Below are 15,031 nucleotides of genomic sequence, written 5' to 3'. Positions count from 1 at the left end.
CTTACAGTTGAAGAAGCACATTTTCTTTTAATTCTGCTCTATACATGCAGCTTCTGTTTTCAGCAGTAACTTGCAGAAAGGTGGTGCTGTTTGAGAAGCTGTGAGCTTCTCCCTGATTGTGATCAGGCTGTAAAAATTGGCCTGGTGGCATTGGTCTGTGCCATCAGTCTGTGCTGTCCACCACTTAAAAGGTGAGTGGGGCTGGTGCTAGCTCCTGGTGCACAGAGACCTAGCTGAGGGCTGGGATGTTAGCCTCCCCAGTTTAAACTAGTAATTTGAATAATTACTAATTATTGAATAATTACTAATAATTACTAGAAAATAATTAAAACTTGCCTGTTTGAGTGGATAAAAGGTGCTCTGAAAATCCTGATCTGATGCTCTCTCTTGTAAGTACAAGCATATCATTTACAAAATGATATCTGTTTCACAGGTGTACTGTCAAAATATACCTTTGACGCCACCTCTGCCCTCAAGCCTTCCCCCCTATGCCCCTGTCAGCCAGCCCACGGTTCAGTTTATCATGCAGGGTAGTCTTCCAGCACTTGGCTGCATGGCAGGACAGAGCCTGACTCCGGAGCCAGGTAGCCTGGCTACTGCGTCTGAACCAGGAATCCAAGCTGCTTCTGTTGGAAATGCAGAAGAAAAGATCAAAGCACCCAAACCTCCGGTGGATAAAACGAAAAACGAGGAGGTGAGTGAATGCTATCAATTAGCAAATGCATAACATTAATGAGCTGTTTAAAAGTTCAAATGAAGCTTGGGGTTTTTTAACTTTCTCTGTACTGTATTTTCCCAGCCTCTGTTGTCACTATGGTTTTTGGTGACTGACCGTGCTAACCCAGGAGCAGCAGGCAATCCTTTCTTTGAATTCTTTTGGGATTTACTCTATTATATAATCATAGAATAGTTTGGGTTGGAAGAGACCTTTAAGGGTCATCTAGTCCAACCCCCCTGCCGTGGGCAGGGACATCTTCAACTAGATCAGGTTGCTCAGAGCCCCGTCCAACCTGGCCTGGAATGTTTCCAGAGATGGGGCATCCACCACCTCTCTGGGCAACCTGCTCCAGTGTTTTACCACCCTCACTGTAAAAAATTTCCACTTTCTACTGCTTCATCGCAATAAGACAGAGGTATTAAAACATCTAAAATACATTCTTAAAGTTCTGAAACTTTCTTGCATGAATGTTTGGAAGGGACTTTCCAGAAGCCAGAATGTCCAAATTTCTCTAAACACCTGGTTTTGTCCTTTCCCTTCCAGCTTTGAAATTAATGTCAATTCTTATAACGGTCCTATAGAGAGGTAGGACTGTATCTTGCTGCTTATCAGCACTGAAAATGCAGACATAGTAAAATACTTTGGAGCTTTTGCAGTACTAGGCCCTTGCTGCTGAGTTTAGGGTTTGCTATACAGACCATCTGCTTTAAGCATAGCGGATGTTAACACAAGAACAAAAACTTCTTAGCCAATTATTTTACTTTCTACCGCAAAACAAAACAGTAAGATACTTTTCCTGCCAAACCTCCACTTATGAGGTTTTATCAACTTGTTTTGATAGAATATGTTCTGATGTCATCTGCAATCTCTAATTTATAGGCAACTCTACAATTTTCAGAATGCCTTTAGAGCTACCTGAAGCTTTATATTCGCAGCTATGACTTGCTGCTTTTAGAATCTGATGCCTTTTGATGGATGTATGTTTACTTCAGAGCTTGGAAAGAGGAGACCAAAATTAATAAGTGGACATTGTAGTCACTTGCTTAAAACACATTCTCGAAGACATAGACTGAATGTTACACAAAACAAGGGTTCCTCATAGCGCGAACTGTTATTTGTTTCAAGACTGCAATTTACAGTAAAGGAAATCACTTTGAGGCTAGCTCTTACTTGGGTCGTTGAAATTGTGAAATGAGTATTTTCATTGTCAGAGCATTTCTAAGAAAAATAGATTCAGAAACCATTCCCAAGATAGCACAAGGTAATGAACTTCTCTTTGCTGTGCAGTACATGAAGAAGCTTCACATGCAGGAAAGGGCTGTGGAAGAAGTGAAACTTGCTATTAAACCTTTTTACCAGAAGAGGGAGATTACAAAGGAGGAGTACAAGAACATTCTTCGAAAAGCAGTGCAAAAGGTAAGGTGACAGTGGAATGAAGTGAAGAGGAGGAGCTGCGCGGATCCTCTGTTAAATAAGTAGTGATACTTTGGATTGCGCCTGCCAGCTTCAGCAATTACATGCTGCAACTGAGTAGCAGATCTTTGGACTCTGACTCATACTCCGCAGTCTTGTGGTGAAGCAATAGTTGCTTTAAGCAGGACTGAGTGGTGCCATTGATGAGAGCTGTCAGACTGTTCCTTTTAGAAGATTGTGTTTTCAGTGGTCCGGAACATTGCTAAGCTCCCTGAGCTGAAATGTTACATGGTACATGCCTTGGGTGAGAATGGTCAAATCTCTCTCATTAAGAACTTTGGCCAGAATCATCAAGCTGTTTCTGATAAAGTGAGAAAATACTTTGTGCGTTAATTCCTTGAGCATCTGTGGTGTCCCTGAACTTTGCAAGAGGGCCTTGCAATTTGGCTGATGTTGACTTTTGTCTCAAATCTTAGTGCTGACCAGATCATAGCTAAAAAAGACCTGATCAGCAGGTAAATGTTGTCTTGTGAGAGCAAGTAATGCTCTTGTGGTCAAGGCAGTTAAATGATACCCTAGAGAACTGTATTTGCTCCCTGCTTTGCATTCTTGCTATCGCTGAGAAATTCCATGATAAATCAAAATTCCTGAGATAATGGCTGCAATTTCACATTTTCTATGTGACCCATATGAACCTCACGTGTGATTTGTAGAAGAGCTGAGCAACACCAATTGCTGCTGAAGTCACTGTGAACTCTTCTCTGAACACAAAAAGTTCTTTGTAGGGCCGTTCTTTCTCCCATAGCTCAAAATGGGCCGTCAAGACTGCCAGATTCTTTTAATCTGAGCATCGCTTCCTCAAAATCATCAGAAAAATGGGAAATCAACACTTACTTGGTTACCATGTATTGTGTAAAACTGGCTGGACGGAAAAGCCTGTAGTAAAAATGAATAATTCTGCTTTCAGAGATGCTTCTGCATTCAGTTCATGCTCAGTAGATAAGCCCTGGGCCATTTCTGAAATGCTTGAAGTAAAATATTAACTCTTATCCTTGTTGAGTTTTCTGCTTTATGTATCCTGCTGTGAGACTCGAGGGCCTGTGCAGGAATCAATCCCCCAGGGGAGCTAGGGCTTCTCTATCATTTGTCTGTCGCCTGCCTGAACTGCTGTAGTACTGTTAATTGACCGAATGCCTTTTCTAATCCCTTGTAGATCTGCCACAGCAAAAGTGGAGAGATCAACCCTATGAAGGTAGCTAATCTGGTGAAGGCATATGTGGAAAAATACAAACATATGAGGAAACATAAGAAATCTGATGGTGAAGATATACGTGAAGTGGAAAACTGAGGGCAAGCCACAGCCAGCATGACTTGGACTGAACTTATTCTGGCTGCGAACACTATGCCAGAGGGAATAATAGATCTGCAGTTGCATCTCATTCAATAAAGTGCAGAGAAGCAAGATTATAATAGGACTTATCTGCGGAACCTTCTTTTGAATTGTTTCCATATGGGAATGAACTTGGGGTTTTTTTGGATTACCTACTAAATAACTAAATAACAATCAAATGCCTCAGACCAGCAGAGTAATTCGAGGGGAAACACAGAAGAGATTAATGTTTGGGACTCCCGGATTGCTACAGTTTTCAGGGTTACTTTGATCACATTTTTGGGCTGTGCATCTGTCTTGCTAAAAGTTTGAAACTGGACACCACTTTTCATATACAGTATATTGAGAGCTGTATACTGTTTCCCTTGTGTTTATTTATCAAAATATGGATTGTCTTTAGAAACTTCTGATTTAATACTTGAAATGTTGTATTTTTAGCCCGTTCGATGGTGAGCGAAGCTTTACTCGCTCTGTTATTTGGGGATTGCAGAAATGAGCTAACCTTTATAAACTGACTTCAGAAACACTGCTCAAGCCATGGTGTTTATTTACGTTCTGTTGGAAGTATCTTGTTAGTGAAAAGTTTAATTTCGGGGTGGGAGACTGTGTTGCACTTCTGTAAATAACGCACTGATGGCTGGTTTTGTGTCTGCCTTTCAGGAAAAAATGAAACAAAAAGCAAGCATTGTGAATTTTCAGTAACAAGGTGGAGGGATAAAGTTGAACTGATGTACAAAGCAGAAATGTGACAGAATTTATAAAGTTATTTTGAACGGTTTTAGTCCTATAGCAGGTGTCATTTGTTTGTCTTACAGCTGCCTCTTGCCCTGGGTATTCCGTATAAATGTGCACGCTTGGCTCTTGCGTAAGGAATACTGTGTTTCTAGAAGAGGCTTGGAGTTGGATAAGTAATTGTTGTTCCTCCTCTGTAGGAGGACTGGTTTTCCTATGAAGAAGCAAAGGAGTTCAGCACACGTACCGACTTCATCTTGCTTTCTTTAAAAGCACTCCTTGTCTGCATGTACTGCAGAGCAACCAATCTTTTAAGTGATCATCTGAAATACAGTCACTTACAAATACATTCAGCACTCTTGATCCTGACAGAAAGCATCATTCCCCATCTATCCGTGTTAGGGAGAAGATATTTAACAGGGAAGCTGAAGAGAAAACCAGTAAGTTACAACTTAGAAACTGGCTTTCCCTTCAACGGGAACTGAATGTCCGTGGCCTGTTGGACCAGATGGCAGCAACACCTCTTACATGAGGGCTTTCCTAACCTCTTTAGAGTGCATTTGGAAACTGCCCTCTTCGAGGACAGTCTTGCTGCTCGTCTTCAAAGAGAAAACAGTTAGGGTCTCTGGATGAGTTTTATAAAGCAAATAACTGCAGCTCTTCTTTTTTTTTCTTGGTAAGCATAGGAAAACTGACAAGCAAGACCTTTGATCCCTTCCCTTGCTAGCGTTCCTAACTTCTCACTGAACTCTGATTTCAATCATAAGATTTTTATCTGCATACTGTAATTTTGGCTGTGGTTCCAAGTAGCTGGTTTGGGGACTTTTTTTAATTTTATTTAAACAAAACAGGCCCATATACCAGTACTGTCTGGACTGACAAAACGCTTCACTCCCATCATTCACCATCCTACAGAAGTGTTTATGGATGAACCCTGAGCATTTTGGAGTTTATCTTCCTTGGCTCTGTTTGCTTCCTGTATGAAAGTGCAGCCTAAATGGAGTATAAGGGATTGATAACTTTGGGTTTTCTTTTAAGATTTTGGAACAAAGGCTCACTAAGATTGCAAAAGAACAGCTAGAATAGAAGCTTTAGTTTTAAAGCTAAACTTGTAGCTAGAATATATACCTAGCAGATGGGTGTGGGGTTGTAAATACAAACACTGCCGCCAGATTTCTTGACAAAATAAAGTTCAGAAGCTTTTATGGCACTGTTGGCCCAAGAATGAGAGAACGTGATCTAGTTGTGCATACGCTTAGGCTGGACATTGGACACCTTCGGATGTATCAGAGGAACAATTCTGGAATAACCTGCCTGCATGAGTGGAAAAAGGGTAGGTGGTGTGAAAAACAAAGCTTGACCAAATAATTGAAGCAACTACAGTGTTGATCAGGAAGATGATGTCAATCTGTTTTGTTCCTCAGACTGATTCACTGCTTTAAATTCTTGGTGTTATCTTTACTGCTAATTCAAAGCTAACAGCCTGTTGCAAGATACATCAGGAGTGCATGTACTGTAAGGACTGTTAAATTTCAATTACCTCTGCACCTGCCATTGCCTGGAGGAGCAATGAAGCTGAAAACTTACCTTCTACACGTGCTTTCCCCTGAAGTTACATGAACAAGAATACTGGTTCTTTCATTCTGTCTACTGTTAAATCCATCAAATTGTAAGCTGTCCCTCGGGAGAGGCAATGAGAAACATACCGGCATGTTCTAGAAAACAGTTTTTCTAGTATACTGTGTATACTACTTGCATTCTTTTTTTTTTTTTTCCCCTTCTCGTTGACCCTCTTGGATCAGATGCTGCCACATGTTTAAGGGAAGAAATCTTACTTATTCAGCACGTGCAGTAGTTTGGTAGTAGCACAACCTCGTTAGTGTCCTTTCCCTCCTCTGCAACGGTGGTAACACCAAAAGCTCCTTATCAAAGGCAGGGACGCTGCTGTAAGATGTTGACTCAGGAGCTACTCTGCCACCATCTTTGTCTTGTAGGTGACCTCCAGAGCTGCTTTTCGGACATACCCGTGGCCCTGGTATCTGTCCAGAGGTGTTTAGGTTGTTGGGAGCTGCTCTGAGGATGGATGGAGAAAAAGAGGGTGGGGTTCCCAGGCAGAGCTCAGGGAGGCGGGGAGCAAAACGAGAGGAGGAAACGAAACGGGGAGGCTGAGCGACTGGGAGGATCTAGCCGGTGCCGTGCTGCAGGGCCATGACCCAGCCCAGAGCCTGTGAGTAGCTGCCCTGGCTCAGAGCGGTGGTGGGAGCCCTTTGCCTTGTCTCTCTGATGGTGCTGGAGAAGAGACCGGGCATTTGGGAGAGGGGGAAGCTTGCTTTCCTGCTGGGCTCGTTGCATGTCCAGGTTTAGGTGGTGATGCTGAGAACTGATGATGAGTCAGTCCTGAGCAGGGTGCCTTGCGTGAGGGGATGCCGCATTCAGTGTCATCTGGTGAGGAAGTGAAACAAGGGAGAGGAAAGCAAATCTGATGGTGTTTTGTTCTAGTATTGCGTGATCCCCATCCCACATCCCCCTGGCACTCTTCTCGCCTGCAAACCTCTCTGCTCTAAACACCCTCCTTTGGGGGATGTTCGCGGCCATCACCGAGTCCCTTCCTGTGCATCCTGTCCTGCGGGGGACCCCACTGTCCCTGCATTACTCCCCTGGTCTCCCAGGGCTGGGAGCATCTCTCTGGGGAACTGCAGCATGCATCTGGAGCGGGGGGAGGATGTGAGAGAAGTGTCTGAACTCGCTAACCGTGGCCTCAACACATATCCCTAGCTGTGGTCGAAAGCTGAGGGCGGGCTGGATGAGTTATTTGGAGAGCAGCTCTCCTCCTCACGTCAGCTCTGCGTTGCCAGCCCACTGCTGGGATTAGAAACATGCCAGTTTTGGGGTAGATGTGGCTGTGGCTGGAGCTCTCACAGTGCTTTAATGAGCACAAAACTGTTAACGTGACGCTTGGGCTACAGGTCAACATCTGGTGGGCACCATTTCTTCCTGTGTCTTCAGGCCCAGCCAAGGTCCTTGTGCCTCAGCTTTGGTTTCTCTCTTCAGAGGACACAGGAGCTGCTCAAGCAGCAGCTGTGGTCACGCTGTTCAACCACCTCCTGTGTTTTGCCTCTGTTTTTCCTTGGTGGTCAAAATTATCCTAAAGTTGTGCAGAGCTCAAGGGAAAAAATGGTCTGCAACCCAAAGGGTGAAAGTCTCTCCTAACCACCTTCCCTGTCCCATGCATCCAGGTCAGGAGCAGGAGGACAGTTTGCGTGAAGTGACTCTCTCCACCCAGAGGCTGCGCGTGCTGCCTCCAGCAGTCCTGGGCAACCCTGCACTGGAGAGCCTGGACCTCGACAGAAACAAGCTCAGGAGCATCACTGGCATTTCTAAGCTTTGTAATCTGAAGAAGCTGATACTGTCCAAGAACGAGATTGTGGACTTTCCCAATGAAATCCAGAGCCTGGTCTGTTTAGAGAAGCTTGAGCTGAATCAAAACCAAATCTGGGTCATCCCAGAGGGGGTTTTCTCCCATCTCCCCAGGCTTAAACACTTGCGGCTGAACAACAACCGTCTTAGTGCCCTCCCCAGGGACCTGGCAGCTTGTCGAGGCAGTCTCCAGTACCTCAACATCTCCAACAACCTGTTCCGGACCTTCCCCCAGCCTGTCCTGCAGCTGGCACACTTACAGGAGCTCCACGTGCAGAATAATGCCCTTCGCCAGCTCCCCAAGGAGCTCTTCCAGGGGCAATCCCTGAAAATGTTCAAGGCCAATGGGAACCCCCTCCGGGAGCCGCCCAGTGAAGTGTGTGCTGGTGGCATCCGGCAGATCCGGAATTACTTCAACCAGCTTCAACACGGTTCGGGGCAGGAGGACAAGAGGGTCAAGACCATGTTCCTGGGGGCCTCGCTGGCAGGGAAGTCCACCATCTGCAAAAGCCTGAAGCAAGGGCAAACCAAACTGGTGCCCAAGGAAGAGCGAACGGTTGGGATAGAGATCAGTGAGTTCCGGATTGAGGACTTCACATTTCTCTTCTGGGACTTCGCCGGCCAGCTGGAGTACTACATGACTCACCATGTGTTCATCACCCCACAGGCGCTTGTCATCCTTGTCATCAATCTCCACATGTAAGTGCTGAGCTGGTTTGGATTCAAAGTGGAGTGGGAGAAGAAAAAAAGGGGCTGGGGAAGCTTTCCCCTGCGCGGGTTCACACCATTTCCATTGGACCTCGATGCCTGGTCTTCTCACCACTGGAGTAGCTAGCTCTTCCTCTCCCTCTTTCTGCAGATCACTCTTTTAATTAAGTCACTAGATCTGTCATCACCTTACCAAAGTCCTCTGTTTTGAGGGGTTAGATGAGCATTAACTCCCTATGTGATGACAATTGATCCCCGCTCTAAATGGCTTTGCTTTCTGCCTTGGAAATACCTCTACAAGCCCTCCTGTATCTTGTGGTGCTCCCTGAATGTGGAGGGAGCATCAGGCTTGGGCTTTGTGGTACAGAGGGATGCTCCTATCCAGAGCAGGGACAGACTCTGCTACACCCCATAGCTTTAACTGGCTTAGCTTAAGGATGGGAAACTTAAGGATGAACTTGGATATGGCCCATGACAGCTTAGGAGACCTGAGATCTTCTCCAGTAAGCCCCTGGGACAGCACAGGGTGCATGGTCAGGCCTGTGCTGGTGGAACTTGGCTGGAGATCCAGAGGGTTAGATGTGAATTTGGGATTTTCTTTCTCTCCCTCCCCAGGTACCAAACTAACGACAAGATTTTCAAGGAGCTCGTTGGTTTCTGGATCAACAACCTGTCCATGCGAGTCCCAAACTCGGTGGTGCTTCCTGTGGGAACCCATGTGGACTGCTGCCGGGAGGAGGAGGTGGAGGAGAAGAGGCACGATATCATGGCCAAGATCGCAGCCATGCTGGCGGAGAGAAAAAGCAACCTCGCTCACTTCATCAACAACCTGGAGGGCAGCGAAGAGCCTGAGTTTTACGTGGACCAGTGGGAGAGGCTGAAGGAGATGGAGAACTGCACGTTAACCGTAGGGCTGAGATTATCGTGGTTCCTTGCTGTCTGTGGTCACCCTGTTATCTCTGGTAGCCTGACATGCTACTGGTGATGGTGACCTGGTGCTAATGCATCAGGCTGCTACTGCAGCTGCTCCCCAGAGCTGGGGTGGACATGGTAACCCCTGGCTGTGACCTGCTGGGTCCTTGTGCTGCTTGGTGATGGGCATCTCCTCCTGTGGCTTGTAGCAACTGCCTGGGGATGGGGGGGCGACATTTACCATCCCCAGGTGATTTTCCGGGAACTGCTGCAGAGCAAAGGTGTGAAGGAAGCGCCCTCTGAAGCTGAGCCAGCGGTGTGTCCCATCCTTGGTGACCTCCTTGGCATTAGGTCCCTCCTTTACCTCACAGGCTAAAAGACTCCTCTGGATGTGCTTTTGACAGGTGCGTGCTTTCTCTCTTCCAGATCTTAAAGTTAGTTGCTGTCAACTGCACAGATCACCGTGATATCAAAAAGCTCGAGAACACTATTCTGGAGCACGTGAAGAATGAAGAGCTCTTCCCCGAGGTCGTCCGAATGCTGCCGCCCGTCTACAGGCAGGTGGAAGTTGCCATTGTAGATATCGCACAGAGTGAGGAGATGGCAGACCATGGTGAGTGGTCCATCACCCCCGCTGCACCTTCCTGGGAGGACCTGCTGTCCTGCGGCTAGGATGGGCTCTCCGGTGCTTGCTGCACCTTCTGGCCCCGCTCGCGTGGTGGGGTGGTCACTGCTGAAGACCTTGTAGTGTTATTGCTGGAGCGTTAATTGCTACTACCCAGCTCTGTCATTACGAGCATCTGCCCCCAAGGCAGGTGCCTAGGGAAAAGTGTAGGAAAAGGCCAAGTGTGTCTTCACCAGGAGGCTCTGCCAACATCTACCAAACTGTGGCTGGAGGTACCCTGAGCTGGCCATGTTGTCTGGTTTGTTTCTTTCCAGTAACATTGTTCTTTCTCCCCTTTGCCCAGTATATACAATTAAAAAATCTTGCAGGAAGGAGCTCCACAGCTTTAATGCTTCTGTGTGGTTTCCAAACCCATGTCCTGCTAACTTTATTTAATGGTCCCTATCCCTCCCTAGCCCCTTCTCCATGTCTCCTGTGACTTAGCAGGACTAGCAGGCAGCCCCGGCTCCTCGCTTACATACCTAAAGCAGGTATGAACACCACCAGTGCCTGGTGTCATCTCTGGCTCTCCTGTAGGATTAGAGAATGAGGAGCAAATGCTTTTCTTTTGCGGAGATACATTTTTCAGATGGTCCATTGGGGTCCTGGCAGGCTGTTGGCACCACTGAGGCAAGGCAAGACCATGGGAGCTGCAGGGTGGCAGTGGGACAGCTGAGGATGGGTAAAGCATTTTGGGCCACAGGCACCGAGCATTGTGCTGGTCCCAGCTGCTTCTCCAGGAACGGCATGGGTGACATTGGGTGCTGCTGGTGTTTGTTGGCTCTCAAGCATCTGCCTTGGAATGCTGGTGTCTAAAAGATGCGTGCTGAGCTCCTGCATCTCCCTCTAGGCATGATGGACCTCCAGTACCTGCTCAGCAAACTCTCCCAGTGCGAGCACCTGGCCAACCTGGGCAGAGAGCTTCTCCAGGACATCTTGCGGTACCTCCACCGCATCGGGCTTGTCGTGTGGTACGAGGAAATCAAGCACCTGGAAAGCACTGTTTTTCTCCAGCCTACCTTCCTAATAACTATGTTCAAGGTGAGCGTGGGGATCAGGACTGTCTTCTCTGCAGAGCCCAAGCTCTGCAGCTTTGCTGGGCTCCTCTCATTGCCACCTCTTCTCTCCTCCTCCCACCCAGCTCCTTGTGAGGTACCGCCTAGTCCAGCAGCTCGAGAGCATCTCTGTGGAAACGCTGATCGGGGAACATGCCACTATCAGAGACAGGTCCAACTGGGTGTGGACCTTCAAGTCAAAGGCAATGCTGTGCTACCAGGCCGTGCGTGCCTTGGTGAAGCACCAGCTCTGTTCGGAAGGGATGCGGGACATCTTTGAGGAAATCATGGGACACGGGCCCCACAGAGGGAGAGGGAAGCTCTTCAGCCTCCTGGAGCACTTTGAGCTCTGCCTGGAGGTGAGGCATGCCGAAGTGCTCAACCCACAGGCCAGTGAATTTGTGCCTGGGAAGCCATGGGAGACAACGCGGGGCCAAGGCGAGTCCTGGTACTTGTTCCCAACCTATCTGAACCAGACCGAAGAGGTCTCTGAGGTGTGGGGAGGAGATCACCCCGAGGACCTCCACATCCGTGCCTACTTCTCACCTGAAATACCTGAGGGTTTCTTCCAGAGGTAAGCAGTGGTTTCTAGCCCTTGATGAGGTTGTGTGGTTCAGGGTTTGCTTGGCACAGCACCAGTATGACTGTCAGCAAGCCCTTGGCCGTTGAGACTGTATCAGCTGAGGCATGAGTCTGGGACTCAGGAGACCACGGAAGCTTCTCAGCTGTGTCACAGATGTATGGAGCCCTGGATGAACCATTTTGATGTTCGCTGTCTGGACGTGAGAAAGCACCACGCTTCTTCTGGTTCACCTTTCATCTGGGGTGTTTTTTGGCTAGTCTGTGCCCATCCAGGCAGTCAGAGGTTTCCCAGTCCCACCTGAGGATGGTCCAGTTTCTACGGGCACTGGGACTGTTCCAGTTTCTGGAAGGTCTCCTGTCCTTGTGGGGTTCTCAACTTGTGTCCAGAGTTTTATCTGATGGCCAATTCTATAAGCAGCTCTTGGCTTAAGAGGCTGCTCGAGCTTTCAGTAGGGCAGGTTCCTCATTTGGTGTCTGCCTCTGTTTCTACTGAAATTGGGTTCATATTTTTCAAGTCTACCTGGTGCCATGCTTTCTCCCAGTGTTAGAGATAAGCGGGGGTGGTGAAAGCCACAGGCAATCTCCTTGCAGGTTCCTGGTGAAAGCTTGCTCCTTCTACTCCACGCACTGGGTGGCCAAGGTGACCTGCCTGCTCATATGCAATGGCAAACCTCTGCTGATCAAAGAGAATAACCAGAGGGCCTACAGCTACCTGGAGCTCCGGTGCAGAAAGCCGGCAGGAAGGACAGGTAAGGATCCCTGATCCTTATTTCATGACTCCCAACCACACATCTTTCCTTAGCTCCCTGTCACCTCCACCCCTCTGGGCAGAGCATCCCAGAAGCCTCTACCACATGTCCTAGTTTGGCCAGGGTCCACCAGCAGTTCAGTTAAAGATTTCCCTTTCTCCATGCAACCTGGTCAGGATTCCTCTCAAGGTATCACATGAAAGTGGAAAGTCAAGTTTTCAGTCTTCTCATGGAGCATATGGGTCATCCTTCCCGATAAGGTCCCAGCAGAGTACAGTCACAGGCTGGGTCTCCAAGTGATGAGCAAAAGGGCCATCCAAGTTGGGGAGCTCTTCCAACATATCTTCAAATTCCCTTTGAAGGCTGATGGGCCTTGGTTAACTTGAGAAATGGAGCTGGTCCAACCGTTCTGGCTGTGGTGGTCTGGCAGGCTGGAGCAATGCGTGCATCACCACAGCATCTCCTGGGCTGCCGCGGTTGGGTGGCTGTGAGTAAGCGAGATGTTCTCCTTTTGCCTGGAAGGTTTCCAGTTTGCCTGGGACTTCCTCATGGCCATCGTGTTCATCGTCCAGAAGCTCGCCGAGGAATGGCCGGGACTGCACGTGTGCGTGAAGACCCCCTGCCGAACAGCCGGCTGTCCCGCGGAGCTCATCTGGCCAGACATGGATGGCACAAATGCCATGTACGTACGTGCTGTGCCCCTCCAAGCCGAGGCCTGGAGCTGGGTGGTTGCTACTGCAATGCTGGTGGGGCTGGTCAGCTTCTAAAAGCCATGTGAAATTAGTTGTGAAACTCGCCAGGCACTATATTGTCTTTCTCCTGACCATAGCAGTCCATGTCCCACGTGGTGTTAGCATTTACTTGTGTGGGAAATTCAAGTATGGAAGGAAAGGTGCTCTGGGGCTCAGGCACATAATGTCCATGTGCCCACATGTCCCCCATTTCATGAAGAGCTGAAGGTGCTCAGGCACCTGGGAAGGCAGCAGCTGTCCCACCAATGGTGGAACCTCAGGTCAGGGTGGAAAGGACCCTCTTCCATCGCCTTGGCATCATCTTCCATGGGAAGTGCTGAGGGCAGCTCCTGCTCCTTCTCGGGGCTTTTTCCTCCGCAGGACAAAGGAAGATGTTAAAACCTGTGGGACGTGCAGGCACTGCTTTGGCGCAGAGCTGCTCCTGCCCAAAGGTGAGCCCAATGGTCCTGGGTCCGCACTGCCAACAGTGCTTGGCGGGGGGGGGGGAAGAGGGCTGAGGGTTTCATGGACCTGAGGTGCTGATGGTGTCCCCCCATCCCCACAGTGCCCAGGAAGCTGGAGCAGTCCCCGGCACAGCCCTCTGCTCACTATTATGTGACAAGCTATGGGACTACCACCTTCGGGCCCAGCAGCATCCACGTCAATCACCAGGTAAGGAGGCTACCACCTCCCCTTGCCCAGTGTCCAACACTGATGGCCAGTCCTCTCCCCTCGCTTCTGAAATGAGGGGGTGTAGCTGCTTCCAGCCCGGGAAGGGGTCACACCGTCTTTGGGCAGTGCTCTGGTTACCACGCTCCTCCCTGAGATACCGCCACCTCTGCACCTCAGAGCTGAGCTCTGGGTGCTTGTGTTGCAGTTACTGCCTTATTTTTCCAGAACATCTCAAGTGAGTAACTCTGGGCCAGCAGGGAGGCACTTGCCGAAGAACTATTTCTGTTCAGCCAAAGCCAAGCTGTCCTCAACATGCTTTACTTGCAAGTCACGATTGCAGCCTTAATGCATGGAAATAAATACATCACTAAATGCATCCCTTCATGTGTGGGAAGTCACTTCACTTACACAAATGTAAGGGGGAGAAGGTGCTGACAAGCACTCTGGTATGAGCCCACTGCCAAGCAAGGGCTTTGCTGGGCCGAGGCTGCCCACAGACCCCCATGGTTTTGGGGGATGGAGGGGGTGAGGGTCTCGGACTGATAGTGGGGGCAGATGTCCAGGCAACATCAGCAAGCAGGAAGCACCTTTCTATACATATATATTTAAACTTAGAAAACTTAAGAAAATAAATCTGTAAATGATTGCACTCTGCAAAAACACATTAGCAGCTGACAGAGGGGAAAAGCAACGTGTCAGCTCTGGGACCGGCCGGTGAAGCTGTCCTTGGAGTGGGGGGTGCGGAGGAGGAAAGGTCCCCACGTAGGCATCCTGCCACGGTGTTCCTGGCGGGGGGGGATGCCGGTTTGCACAGCCCCCCATGCCCGGTGGTCCCCTGCTGGCTGGTGCCTGTCCCAGGGGGCCACAGGGAGCGGGGTAGGTGGGGGTCAGTCCATCTGCATGTTGCACTGCTCGATGAGCTCGAAGAGGCTGAAGGAGTCAGAGAGCTGCAGGCTGATGGTGCCGCTGTCGAGGGAGGAGGCTCCCTCCCGCAGCACCTGCTCGTGCCAGTACTCACAGAACTTGGGCACCAGCTGCGGCAGCAAACCGTCAGGGTTAGGGGCGGCTGCCTGATGTGGCTGCAAAGCCCTGCACGGCTCTGTCCTCCTGGAGGGGAGGAAGGAGGTGTGCGGGGCACCCTGTATCTTCCCCAGCCCCTGAGGGTCTCCATCCCTGGGCAGCTGCACCTTGTCTAGGGTGGGCCTCTCTGGACTCCTGGCCCCCAAGGGTCCCCTCCCCAGGCACCTGGCCCCCCATATTTCCCCTGCTCCCCAAGGGTTCCCCCTCC

General features: G+C 49.2%; 3 protein-coding genes across 4 annotated transcripts in view; 2 read left to right on the top strand and 1 right to left on the bottom strand.

The window, feature by feature from the left end:
- Nucleotides 1-4,300, top strand: part of PHRF1 (PHD and ring finger domains 1) — a 30,692-nt gene extending 26,392 nt beyond the window's left edge. For both annotated transcript variants that reach the window (XM_009323431.1, XM_009323430.1), the window contains exons 15-17: nt 434-694; nt 2,006-2,134; nt 3,345-4,300. In XM_009323431.1, coding sequence (XP_009321706.1) covers nt 434-694; nt 2,006-2,134; nt 3,345-3,479 — 525 coding nt within the window. In that variant the 3' untranslated portion in view covers nt 3,480-4,300. The remainder of the gene's footprint in view (nt 1-433; nt 695-2,005; nt 2,135-3,344) is intronic.
- Nucleotides 4,301-7,479: 3,179 nt separating this feature from the next.
- Nucleotides 7,480-13,986, top strand: LOC103916458 (malignant fibrous histiocytoma-amplified sequence 1 homolog). The gene is made up of 10 exons (XM_009323442.1): nt 7,480-8,369; nt 8,994-9,285; nt 9,717-9,903; nt 10,805-10,995; nt 11,096-11,583; nt 12,183-12,340; nt 12,863-13,022; nt 13,453-13,523; nt 13,637-13,743; nt 13,969-13,986. Exons 1-10 carry the CDS (start codon nt 7,480-7,482, stop codon nt 13,984-13,986), a joined length of 2,562 nt encoding a protein of 853 aa, XP_009321717.1.
- Nucleotides 13,987-14,294: 308 nt separating this feature from the next.
- IRF7 (interferon regulatory factor 7) overlaps nt 14,295-15,031 on the bottom strand; it is a gene marked incomplete at its 5' end in the record, with an annotated part of 3,862 nt that continues 3,125 nt past the window's right edge. Inside the window, one exon of the mRNA XM_009323441.1 lies at nt 14,295-14,777. Coding sequence (XP_009321716.1) covers nt 14,631-14,777 — 147 coding nt within the window. The remainder of the gene's footprint in view (nt 14,778-15,031) is intronic.

Source organism: Pygoscelis adeliae, unplaced genomic scaffold (assembly GCF_000699105.1).
Source record: "Pygoscelis adeliae isolate BGI_AS28 unplaced genomic scaffold, ASM69910v1 Scaffold5, whole genome shotgun sequence".
Classification (NCBI taxonomy): Eukaryota; Metazoa; Chordata; class Aves; order Sphenisciformes; family Spheniscidae; genus Pygoscelis; species Pygoscelis adeliae.
The sequence above is the reverse complement of the archived record's forward strand: the minus strand, read 5'-3'. Positions and strand labels throughout refer to the sequence as shown.